At 39.2% G+C, this 12,747-nt stretch overlaps 1 protein-coding gene across 1 annotated transcript in view; it reads right to left on the reverse strand.

Annotated features, from left to right (window-relative positions):
- tdrd9 (tudor domain containing 9) overlaps nucleotides 1-12,747 on the reverse strand; it is a 28,924-nt gene that overhangs the window by 2,142 nt on the left and 14,035 nt on the right. The window contains exons 19-32 of the mRNA XM_075447666.1: nucleotides 12,183-12,236; nucleotides 11,138-11,251; nucleotides 10,918-11,025; nucleotides 10,315-10,415; nucleotides 10,025-10,195; nucleotides 9,151-9,262; nucleotides 8,827-9,042; nucleotides 8,446-8,535; nucleotides 8,102-8,359; nucleotides 7,255-7,422; nucleotides 6,871-6,941; nucleotides 6,688-6,797; nucleotides 6,424-6,520; nucleotides 4,117-4,255 (exon numbers count right to left, since the gene is read on the reverse strand). Coding sequence (XP_075303781.1) covers nucleotides 4,117-4,255; nucleotides 6,424-6,520; nucleotides 6,688-6,797; nucleotides 6,871-6,941; nucleotides 7,255-7,422; nucleotides 8,102-8,359; nucleotides 8,446-8,535; nucleotides 8,827-9,042; nucleotides 9,151-9,262; nucleotides 10,025-10,195; nucleotides 10,315-10,415; nucleotides 10,918-11,025; nucleotides 11,138-11,251; nucleotides 12,183-12,236 — 1,809 coding nt within the window. The remainder of the gene's footprint in view (nucleotides 1-4,116; nucleotides 4,256-6,423; nucleotides 6,521-6,687; nucleotides 6,798-6,870; nucleotides 6,942-7,254; nucleotides 7,423-8,101; nucleotides 8,360-8,445; nucleotides 8,536-8,826; nucleotides 9,043-9,150; nucleotides 9,263-10,024; nucleotides 10,196-10,314; nucleotides 10,416-10,917; nucleotides 11,026-11,137; nucleotides 11,252-12,182; nucleotides 12,237-12,747) is intronic.

The raw sequence follows: 12,747 nt of genomic DNA on the forward strand, positions 1-12,747 counted from the left end.
AACACTTTTTATTTAATATTCTTAGCCTTTATGACAGAAAATTAAGCAAATCACTTTTAACCCTAATCCCTGATAGGGGACATTTTTGTCCACTTGGGGTGAACTTTCTCCTCTAATTTCACACTGTAGATAGTGATACTCATCATATTTGGTCCAGTTGTGTATTTTTGACTATTTTTTCGAATTTCAAACACACATCATATACAATGCAATTTTTCATTGTGTAAAAAAAAAAACTCCTTAATTTCTGAAAAGGGACATTTTTGTCCCCTTTTAAAACGACCTAAAAACATCATATATTAATATTTTTTTCCACTTTTTTTTTCATAAATCTTTTATTCCACTTCAGTTCTGATCATAACTACCAAGTTTTCAATTATTTTAAAAAAAAATAACCCTTTAAATGCCAATTTGAACTTTTTAGCTCAATTTTGAAGCCTTTAGGTGCCAGTATTTTCAAAATATGGAATGCAGAGTGGAATTATTGAGTAGGGATAATTAGGGTCTGGGATATGTCAATGATTAGCAACAACTTTGATTTTTAGGGATTTTTAATTTTTTTGTTATGCCTGATTTAAAAAAAAAATCCTTAATTTCTGAAAAGGGCCATTTTTGTCCCCTTCTAAAATGATCCCCAAAATACCATATGTTAATATTTTTTTCCACTTTTTTTTTCAGAAATCTTTTCTTCCACTTCAGTTCTGATCATAACCATCAAGTTTTCAATTATTTTCAAAAAATTAACCCTTTAAATACCAGTGTATATGAGGTAAACACCAATTTTCGTTAAAAAACAGACACAAAAACTGCTGTATTTTCAATATATGCAATGCAAAGTGAAATATTCTATGGGGGATTATTAGGTCTGGGACATGTCATTGATGAGCTACAACATCAGTTTTATCAGCTTTTTAGTTTTTCTGCAATGGCAGATTACAGAAACGGCTCCCATAGACATCCATTATAATGAATACAGCATTAGTCTATGACGCACGCACGCACGCACGCACGCACGCACACACACGCACACACACACACACACACACACACACACACGGACACCTGTGTGACCCCAGTGATGTTATGAGGTCGTCAGACTGAGAAATAGTTTGGGTTTCTTTGAGGTAACATAATAAAATAATTTAGGTGTCTTTGAGGTAACATGATGAAAGCACCCTCGTTTGTCAACGACAGATCCACCAGCATGAGAATACGAGAGCTGTGCACATTTCTCATTCTCCTGAAGGTTGGAAGGCATGGCACAAAAATTCAGCGTTGCCCAAGCGGTGGAGGAAGTCCACAGACCAGGGCACAGCGACTCTCTCTATTCATCCTTCTCTGATGACTCCTCAGATGAAGAATGGGAACTCACCCTACCTCCAGCAGCTCTGATTATAACAGCACGGAGGATGAAACTGATGAGACTGCTGGCCTGGATATTCTGTTGGTGTCAAAAAATGGCAAGATATCCTGGTCTGACAACCACGCCAACACCCTCCGATACCTGCCTGCGCCCTGTGCTCGCCCTGAACCGACCACCTATGCATGCGCCCGCATAACCGATGTGAAGCCCACCTGGGATCTTTTTCTGACTGATGAGCTGATGGAGCTGATCATTCAATTCACTAACCTGGAAGGCAGACGCACCACAGAGGCCTGGAGGGACACCAGCAAAGGAGAGCTGCAGGCCTTCCTCGGGCCGCTCATCCTCGCCGCGGTGCATCACTCACAAGGTGAGAGCACCCTCAGTCTGTGGGATGTACTGGATGGGCCATGTTCAGGCAAACCATGGCACACACAAGATTTGAATCCCTTGTTTGATGACCAGCTGACACGACCCCATCGACAGCGAGAGGGCAAACTGGCTCCGATTGCAGCTCTCTGGGAGAAGTGGGAGAGCCGACTCACCCGCCTCTTCACCCCGGGCAGAAAGTCTGCATCGATGAGCAGCTGAAGGCCTTTCAGGGTCGCTGCGCGTTTCGGCAGTATATCCCCAGCAAACCCCCAAAATATGGCATCAAAGTGTGGGTTGCCTGTGACGTGCGCAGCTCATAGCCTTCCAAAGACATCTAAGATATGAATGATATGAATGTTTCAGTACGGTCGTACATCGGCCGTTTTACCGATGAAGGGTTTGGGAGTGGCGAGCTTTAGACGCTGTGTTAAAATGTATCGGCCTACGTCGTGGGCTAAAAAGCTAAATAATAATATATAAATAATAAGCTAAATTGCTATCTTCAAGTATTGGAATGAAGATCTGCTCAAATGAAAACTCGCCATGGTTGGGACCATTAGAAGGAATAAGCCTGAGCTTCCCCCAGTCCATCTGCAGGCGAGCCACAGACCTGTGCGCTCCTCAACATTGGCCTTCACTGCAACACACACTTTCTGTAATCTGCATATCGCATGTCATATGTGCCGAAGAGGTGGAAAATGTTCTCCTCCTCAGCACAGCGCACAGGGACCCAGTGGTCAGCGAGGATGAGCACCGAAAACCCCAACTAATCCTGGACTGCGCGTGTGCCATAGACTAATGCTGTATTCATTATAATGGATGTCTATGGGAGCCGTTTCTGTAATCTGCCATTGCAGAAAAACTAAAAAGCTGATAAAACTGATGTTGTAGCTCATCAATGACATATGCCAGACCTAATAATCCCCCATAGAATATTTCACTTTGCATTGCATATATTGAAAATACAGCAGTTTTTGTGTCTGTTTTTTAACGAAAATTGGTGTTTACCTCATATACACTGGTATTTAAAGGGTTAATTTTTTGAAAATAATTGAAAACTTGATGGTTATGATCAGAACTGAAGTGGAAGAAAAGATTTCTGAAAAAAAAAGTGGAAAAAAATATTAACATATGGTATTTTGGGGATCATTTTAGAAGGGGACAAAAATGGCCCTTTTCAGAAATTAAGGATTTTTTTTTTTTAAATCAGGCATAACAAAAAAATTAAAAATCCCTAAAAATCAATGTTGTTGCTAATCATTGACATATCCCAGACCCTAATTATCCCTACTCAATAATTCCACTCTGCATTCCATATTTTGAAAATACTGGCACCTAAAGGCTTCAAAATTGGGCTAAAAAGTTCAAATTGGCATTTAAAGGGTTAATTTTTTTTAAAATAATTGAAAACTTGGTAGGTATGATCAGAACTGAAGTGGAATAAAAGATTTATGAAAAAAAAAGTGGAAAAAAATATTAATATATGATGTTTTTGGGTAGTTTTAAAAGGGGACAAAAATGTCCCTTTTCAGAAATTAAGGAGTTTTTTTTTTTTTAAATCGGGCATAACAAAAAAATTAAAAATCCCTAAAAATCAATGTTGTTGCTGATCATTGACTTATCCCAGACCATAATTATCCCCCCTCAACAATTCCACTTTGCATTCTATATATTGAAAATATAGCAGTTTTTGTGAGTTTTTTTTACAGAAATTGGCGTTTACGTCATATAAACCAGTATTTAAAGGGTTAAATTTTTGAAAATAATTGAAAACTTGGTAGTTATGATCAGAACTGAAGTGGAATAAAAGATTTATGAAAAAAAAAAGCGGAAAAAAATATTAACATATGATGTTTTTAGGTCGTTTTAAAAGGGGACAAAAATGTCCCTTTTCAGAAATTAAGTTGTGTTTTAAATCAGGTATGAGGGTTAATCACTTTTGTTCTTTAATTGGTGCAAAGAGCATTTAAAAATCAAAGTGGCCAGACTGAAGATTTTCCACATAACTAAAGAATACACCTGCAGCGCATTTATTTAATAAAATATAAATCTTACACATCAGATCTATTCCTTCTTTTATGACATAGCAGTGATATTGATGAGTTTATTCATTTACACTTTGCCTGTCGGTCTGCGACAAATATATGACTTTGATTGGTCATACTCCGCCAACTTCACCTGTTTTACAAGAATACACACATAACCAGAGACGGGACACCTGGGTTGACAAGCAGCAACGTTGTAGTACCGTAACGATCTCCACCGTTGGGGTTAGTTAAGCCAGACAAACAGAGGAAACCTGGGTATTTATAACCAACAAGAACAGGCTCCTGATTATTGGTCAGTCAAAACACAAGTCTTATTGTGTTGGAAATATTTACCTCAGTGATGTCCTCAACGTCAAATTTGACGTCAAAGGCCAGCTCTGTGTCGTGCTCAGGTAGGAGGGCCTCCTGCGTCTGACTGTTGCAGCCTAGGCCACAGAGGGCTCCAGTGTAGCTGGTTCCCTCCTCATTTGTGCTATTAAAAATTAAAACAAAAAACTTGAATATTGAATACCACTGAGCTTAAATGACTAACACTGATCATAATGATATGTGCAATGCAATGATTTACTGGGAAAACCAGCATCATGGCATTTAAACATTTCCCATCTTACCATACATTATAGAATTGGGACATACATTGATCTCGTCGTTATAAGGTTATAACATAAGGTAAATGCAACTTCGGATGAACATCGAGACTGCCATTGTCGGACTACATCAATGTCACTCTGTGAGAGAGCACACTCAGATCGGCTGTTCAGTGCAGCGAATGAGGGCAAAAGAAGGGCGGAGGAAGCAAAGACGGAAAGCAAACGGCCGACTTAAAATGTCACATATTCTTCTTTTTTTATCATCGACATCTCTTCAGAAACAAACATTTTCCATAACAACGTGGTCATGTGGAGTGAAAACCAACACATAATCATGACTTCAGAAAGATGAGTCTGTATGACATTATCATCAAGCACAAAGTATACACTGCTATGTATATATGTGAGGGTTTAAATCTATGCAGTCTTCCAGTTCCTCTCAATTATGTAGCAAACATACAACAGCCTGCTTCTGCACTGGCGAGCTTAGTTTTCTTTGGCAGGTAAATTGTATGTCCTGTCCTTTGTGCTGTGTTCATGTGCCGTTTTGTTTGCCTGTATGCTGAACATGGAAGGACACCAAGCAGAGCACCTCGCCATCAGCTCTTTATATTCATTTAGTGTATAAGAGCCCTAAAGGATGAAGTTGTGGTAATTTGCTGGCTTCTGACTTATTTGGAGGTACACAGAGTACTGTTATGCACATACCCAGGTCTGAAACTGCTCTTGAGTGCCCGGCCGCTGATATACCACAGTTCACATCTTTTAATTTAAAGCCCCCGCACCACAGCATTTTGCTTTACAGTGATGTCACACTTTTGTTGGCTTTTCAACATGACAAAAAATTCATGTGTATCGCTGTACATCGCTCACACACAGATTTGTTTGTAACAGTGGTGTTAAATCTTACAACTTCAGGGGGAGTCAAAGAGCAAAAGTTATGAAGCCACTTCCAAAACATTTGGAGTCCATGTTGAGAGATTATTCACAAGTGGAAAAGAAAGATTGAGATTTAAGAAAGATGACAGTCTTGCCAGAAGTAGGCCCCAGTAAAGTTCAGCCAAAAGTCAGACTGTTCAATGCTCTGAGAAACTGCAAAAAACCTAAGAACTACATTTAACACTCAACAGGCTTCAGTTAGCATGGGAAACGTTAGAGATCATAACAGTACAGTCAGAAAAAGACTGAACAAGGATGGATGGATAGATGGATAGATGACTTTATTAATCCCTTGGGAGGTTCCCTCAGGGAAATTGAAATCTCCATCTCACTGAAGCTCAGCACTGTTATATACAGAAAGGTACAGAAGAGACTAAAGTGGAAAACACCCAACACCAGAACCCGTATAAATATAATAATGATATTAACATAATAGTAGTATACTAGTAATAGTAATGAAAATAGTAATAATAATAATGATGCTAATAAATAATAATACGTATATAAATTTTAGTATAAAGTAAGCTTAATATTATTAAAGTAAGATTATTGCACGCCACAGAGATTATTGCACGTATAGCTTGTTTCGAAGGGTTACCAGAAAAAAGCCTCTTCTGTCTATAAAAAAAAACAGCTGAGGTTTGCAGAGTTACCTCTGAACAAACCACAAAACATCTTTGGAAAGCCAAGACCAAAGTGAGATGTCTGGTCATAATGCACAGGGACCTGGGGGGCTGATGATTTGGGCTTGTTTTTCAGATACAGGACCTGGACACCTTGCAGTCATCGAGTACAACATGAACTCGAATCAAATAATGTCTGACAGCTAAAGCTTGGCTAAAATTGGGTCATGCAACAGGATAATGATCTCAAACACAAGAGCAAATCTACAACAAAATGTATTAAAAAGTAGCTGTAGTGGGACCTTAAGAGAGCTGTGCAAAGACAAAAACCCACAAAACTGAACGGAAGCAACACTGTAAATAATTAAATTTGTGGCACTAAACTTTAGAATCAAAGAGTGGGGTTCTTTCTTTTGCATGTGAATATAATGTATAAATACATGAGTTTTTACATATCTAAGTGCAGCAGTACTGTGTGTCTAACAAACCGCAACTCCATGATGGGGGTGAAGAGCATGTTGACAAGTGCTGGGAGTCCAGGGATGTCTGGCATGATGGAGGTATCTCTCAACAGTAAGCGTGTACCTGCGACAAAGAGACAGATTTCTAGCTGTAATCACTGATTCAGGTTAGATAAATCAAAACAAAACATTTGTGAATAATATATCAAATAATGATATAAGCTACACATATATAATGTAAAACTGTTGATTAAAGGCTATTTAACATATGAAACGAAATTCATCTGGTACCTGTAGAGTTGACTGACACAATCCCAGCCACCAGCATCCTCTGATGTTTGAAATGAGGGTTTTCATTAAGGGCCAACAGGTTGATACTGGACCTGTCAATAAACACAGTCCTGCAAGAGGACACTTCATCAGCAAAGGCAGGTGGTTCAACTTTATTTTTGTCCTGGCAAATGTAATGCTTACTTGCAATAGGTGGTCTGGTTCAAGCTGTGGAAGTTTATCTTATGAGGACTTAATGGTCCATGCAGACGAACCTAAAGCGTCAGAGTGAAGCCAGCAAAGCAAAGCAATCATACATGACATGATGCTTCTATGCATACTTCCCAGTAACTGTATTGTGAGACTGAATGGGTGTGCCTCTGAATGAACCCCGCACAAGAGCTCAGATACATAAATGGCTCCATCTACTGGACAAACATCATAGCAACAAACAGTGCTAAGATAACCCCTCCCCCCCAAAATATTCCTTATTAAACCTGGTATCTTATTTCTCACCTCACTGTATTTTTTTAGAGTAGTAAAAATAATAACCTTGCAGCTGCTATCTATATTTCAAAAGTATGCTACCTTTGTTTTGGAATAGGTCTCGGAGCTCTTGGAAAAGTGAGAAAGCAGACTGTCGATTAGCTCCTTCTCCTCTTCGTTACGAACTTTCGAGGAGCTGCTGCCTGTGCTGGGAACATAAGTTCCTCTCTCCATGTCCTTGTACAGAGACATCAGCGACTCATGGTATTGCTGCAAGAAAACACAAAAGTTTTATGCAACACTTTTATGTGAACTATGGACAAAAATGTAAAAACAACCTTCCTTTAAAGCCAGTCTTTCTCTTCGTGTTCAGGTGTGCATGATCATACCACATGGCTGATCTGTAGCGAGGGGCCTACAAACTACAAGATATTTCAGACATAACCCCGTACTCTTCTGACTGATCTCTATCAAATAGTTACAGCCATCATGTGGACAAGTCTCTGTGTAAATAAAAGCCTCAGTTTACTTAGCTGGTCGTAAAGGAGAAAGTAACAATTTCCCTGACAGATCTCTTTTTCTCGAGTCTGACATATAGCGCGATGGAAACATCCAGAAAGTGCGGGCACTCTCACCAACGTTCTGCTCTCGCTACATTTCCTGTTCACATCATAGTCTAGTTATACATTTGTTTATTTTCCTTCTCCATGTTTACCCCTGACGTTGCATCACCTGACTCTGTTTCTTGCAATCTCATTGGCTGTAACGCCTTGCTGACGGCTAGCCAACAACTCCAACATTGAAAGCAAAGCATAGTTGCTTGCTGCAACCAAACACAAATCATCTGGATCTGGAATTATCTCCATGAAAAGACAAAAACAAGTATTTCTTGTGATGGGATTGTTGGGTTTAATCTGCACAACTTTCTGCAGTCTACCTGCAGTCTCACCTTAGAATCAAAGTTCTCTTCTGCCCTCACAGCATGTCCCTCCTTCACCAGTATGTCCAGCACGCTGGTGTTTGTTGACTCTGTGTTGATGAGCAGCTCCACTCGCATCACACCATAAAGGATGGAGTACAGAGAAACGATGAGGGACCGACCCTTCACCAGTGACACGAAGCTGTTGCGAGCGCGGCTGCTCCACTGGTTCCCCAGGATGATGGACTGGGCTGAAGGACACATTCCAGCAATTTGGAACTCCTGAGCCTGAGACCACAAGCAGAGACTTGTTTGTGACCATGAATTCAAAGTTTGGATGCACTTACAGACGAAGTAATGCATAGCATTGCTACCTGGAAAGGTTGAGACAGCAGGTCAGATGGCAGCTCTCTCAGGCTGCTGCAGGCAACAACTGCTGAGTTGCCAAAGTCCAAAAAGAATACCTGTAATGTAAGGAAGTACAAACATCAAACAAGACCAAATCTGTGTTAATGCTGATACACTTACAGTATTTTTTTGTTTGTTCAGAGAGACTGAAAATTTCCTTTTAACATTATGAAAGTGAAGTGAAATTTATTTATATAGCACTTTTCAGCAACAAGGCGATCCAAAGATTATGCAAAGATATAAGAAGAATTGTTAAAAAAAACAAAAAAACATGAAAAATCAGCAGTGAGGTAAGATAGAAGATTGAATGGACACATTGTATCTGAGAGAGTGTGAGCAACATTCACCTCCACCTTATTACCGCGCATGTGCAGGATCTTGGCCCGATAATACAAGTTGTTTTCAGTGGTCTCAGAGTATGGTGCCAGACACAGCAGGTTGGGGTAGAGCGACACAGTTACAGGAGACAGCGTGCGCATGTTAATCTCTGCTGTCAGATGGCGCTGCTTCTCCAAGCTGGCTTCATCTGCTGGGAACCCCCAGAAGTGACCGACCTCTACCACCTACGACAGAGTATGAAAAATAAACATGTCAAGATTTTTTTTTTTTTTTTTTAAATCAACATTACTTGAAATTTAGCTCTGTCTGAATGTTAAATTAAGAGACCTGACCTCTGTGACGTTCACAACAAATAAGCGATTGGGAGGCAGCTTCTCTGGGTTAATGGCACTGCTTAACACTCCCACTGGGCAGACAGACTGACTCTGGATGTCGGCATTCATCCTGCACAGAGGCAGCACACAGAGATCTGGCCTTTAATATTACAGTATGAGCTCTTTCACTTACGCTGCGCTCATGCTGTCAGTGCTTTAGCTGCATCGATGTTGTCTTTCATTACAAATGATATTTCATTGAGTAAACCTGCAAAGTATTAATCAGCTTTCCAAAATAAACCCTCAAACAAACAAGCATGAAAATTGAAATCAGAATTTACTCCTGATCAAAACAACTCAGTCGTTCTAAGTGTCGTTTATGAGAAAACACAATTTGTTCTATAAATGTATATGCTTGTTATTCCTGCATTTGAGACTGGAATGAGAAACTAAACCAAATGATGGTTATTAAAAATTTATTTGAGTTTATTAAAATGAGTCATCATTTAAAAAAATAAATCAGTGAGAACAGTCCGTAAACTGAATTATTCTGGAGCAAATAGCGTAGATTGTCTTTGCATCGCACATCTCCCAGAGGGAGGAAGGAGGAAGCTGGTGCTGTCTCTGCCCAAAATGTCCCCTCTGAGTCCAGTGAACGCTGGAAAGAGTCATGCAGAGTGCTTGGATGTCAGATTACATTAAGCCTCAGTGTAGGGCCACTGACCACCGCAGGAACATAGAAGTTCTTTTCTCCAAAAGTATAAGACACAGCCAAACCTTAGTGACTAAGATTATTTTTTTTCTTATTTGTAAACTTATTCATACTGCAAAATATTTCACACAAACAGCAAAATAACGAGTTGATTTGAGTAATATGTGAACTGAGCCGTACCGTGTGAATTTCATGTGAGTTATGGGTCTCTTTCCAGCACAGATTTCTATTTGTTCAGTTGGGTAGACTGAAAGCTCCATTGGAGAGCTCTGATGTGCCAAGAGGAGGGCGAGCTGCACTTCTGGAAGTATCCCCGAGTCCTGGGATGTCCTGTAGAACTCCACGTATGCTCTGAGTGTGCACACGCACACATAAAACACACAAAAGGAAAGATAATAAAACTTTGCAAAGGTTAGAGCAGACTAAATTCTGAGTGTGGATGTCCACTGCGATCCGATGGCACTTGATACCTGGAGCTCTCAAAGTAAACGGTTTTGACTTGTCCACACGGGCGGAACAGAGACTGCAGCTGCTTGTAATACAGGAAACTGTATGGAGGGAGATTCCTCACCTAATAATAACAAGGATACAATTACACAAATAACAACAACTACAGCTACTAACAGATGGATAAATTTGATCAGGTTATTAGCTAAATCTACATTTAAAGGAACTTCTAGATGTCTGGTACAGTAAATGTGTTGTACACTGTTCTCAAAAAGTAAACAAAATATCATTAAAAAAAAAAAAAAAAACCTGAACTGATTTATCCTCTAAATGGTGGTAATGTTATATCAAAATCTCAGTTTTTCAATAAACTTTAGCCACCTTCCTTAATAATTTACTGTTCAGTAATGTGTTTAATATCATTTTTCATCATACCATCTTATAGGAGCACATAGTAAAACGATGCAAATAGACGTCCATCTACAAAACACTGTAATACCAAGCAATGTTTTTGACTGAGGCACTCTTCAAAGAAGATTCAACGAGTAAAATAGGTTCTGCCTATTTTACAGATTCATAGCTTTAATAATACCATGTATTATTTTTCCCAACACTACAGGAAATACCATCACAGTTGTTCTCGGGTTGAAGCCACACAGCTCTCTGGACGCCAAATCTTCATCCATATCCCCCTGGATAAAGTAGTTGGGGTAGTGCGCACCAGCAATGACCACCTTGAACACATAGGATGATTCATAATAAAATGATGTTCTTTCGAACATCAACATAACATTTGGGAGCTTGGGATCACGTATGGACATTTTTCAATGATTTGCAAAGACTAACCTGAAGAATGAACTTCTGCCGGTGTGTGCTGGTATAGTCAAAGGACTGAGTGTCAACAACATTCATGTTAAATTGGGACACACGCTTCTTCAGGTCCTCATACAGCTCAGCAACCTGGACAGTGAGTATAGTGAGATTAATATTCTGTCCACACTGCAAGTCAGGTGGTCAGAAAACATTTGAACAAAACGGACAAGTTCAACAAATTTTGTCATGAAGATCATAACTTGCTGAAAATCTGTCATAGTCCTTTAAGATGAAGTTTAAACTTAATTAGCAATAGCAAATAATTAAGAGAAAAGCAAACAAAAGAAAAGCACTTTTCTAGGCTTGAGAGCATATATTTGGATGTCTAATATCACTTCCAACTCAAAAACTCTGAAAGAAAGCCCCCCTTATATCTGAAAACGCATCATTCAGTGAGCCGTTCAGATTTGTGGGGACACGTGACACAATACAAAGTTATGCAGCCTCCTCCATCTGTAAATCAGCCTAACTTCATCTTCATCTTCAGCTATATTTGGTGCATATTTGGTGAGAAGACTAAACCATTTTCTTCTTGCTTTTTTCTAAGTAGTTCTCATAACTTTAAAAAAAAAAAAATTGGGTGATAATTATTTACCAGTATTTTGTTTAATGTTTCATATCATGACAAGGACATTCATTTAACTTTTTACAAGTAGGAAGTAAGAAGTACTGATTTTCCATTTGTCATTTAATGCACCATCAGTAAAGCATTGGTAACCAACAAAAAGACGGTGACAAGTCTTCATATTAGAAGCTAAAACGTATAACACAGAGGAATAGAGCAACTGTAAAGTTCAGATAATGAACTTTAACACGACAAAAATGTGCCCAGAACAGGGAACGGTAATCTAACAGCTTTCCATCAACTCCTAAAGATCTGAAAGAGGCCGACTCTGAGGAAGAGAGGGGCAGAGTGTGGTCCAAAGGTTCACTTCACGCCCTGAAATGATCTGCTTGGGTACGTCTCCTTTAATATATAAAACCTAATGTGATCCAGCTGTCTGTATCATCTCTGTACCTCTCTGATCCTCTTGATCTGAATGAAGTTCTCTTTTCCCCAGTCCAGCTCATCCTAAAAGGAAAAAAAAACACAAACTGTGTTTTACAGAAAAGTAAAATAATAGTAAAATATATGGTCAATAATGCTAAAGTAGGTGTGGAAGCTGGTGCTGCACTGAAATATACCTCCTGTTTTATACGTCAACTTGTAAGAGAAGTCAGGAATTCTCACTGTTAACACTTTTGAATAATCAGAAATTTCACAGGCTACTAACACAGAAACCATGGGCTTAACTCTTCTACTCTGAAAGTAGAAGGTAACTGATGCCAACAAAGCATCAAAGTAGCCTTCATATAGATCAAAAACCCACTAACACTCAGTAATATCGACCTTTTGTCTGAAAAAAGAAAGGTGCAGTGAGAATCCGGTCCCCTGTAAAATGACTCAGTTGTCACAAGTATTTAGCAACTCCAGCTGAGACACTCAGTGATGTGAAAATGACAACTGGATATGATCCTGCTTTGCTCGTCATAGTTCACTTTTTCTTTTATCAACACACATTTAATAACTGAATCATGGGGAG

Source organism: Odontesthes bonariensis, chromosome 17 (genome assembly GCF_027942865.1).
Source record: "Odontesthes bonariensis isolate fOdoBon6 chromosome 17, fOdoBon6.hap1, whole genome shotgun sequence".
In the NCBI taxonomy this organism is placed as follows: domain Eukaryota; kingdom Metazoa; phylum Chordata; class Actinopteri; order Atheriniformes; family Atherinopsidae; genus Odontesthes; species Odontesthes bonariensis.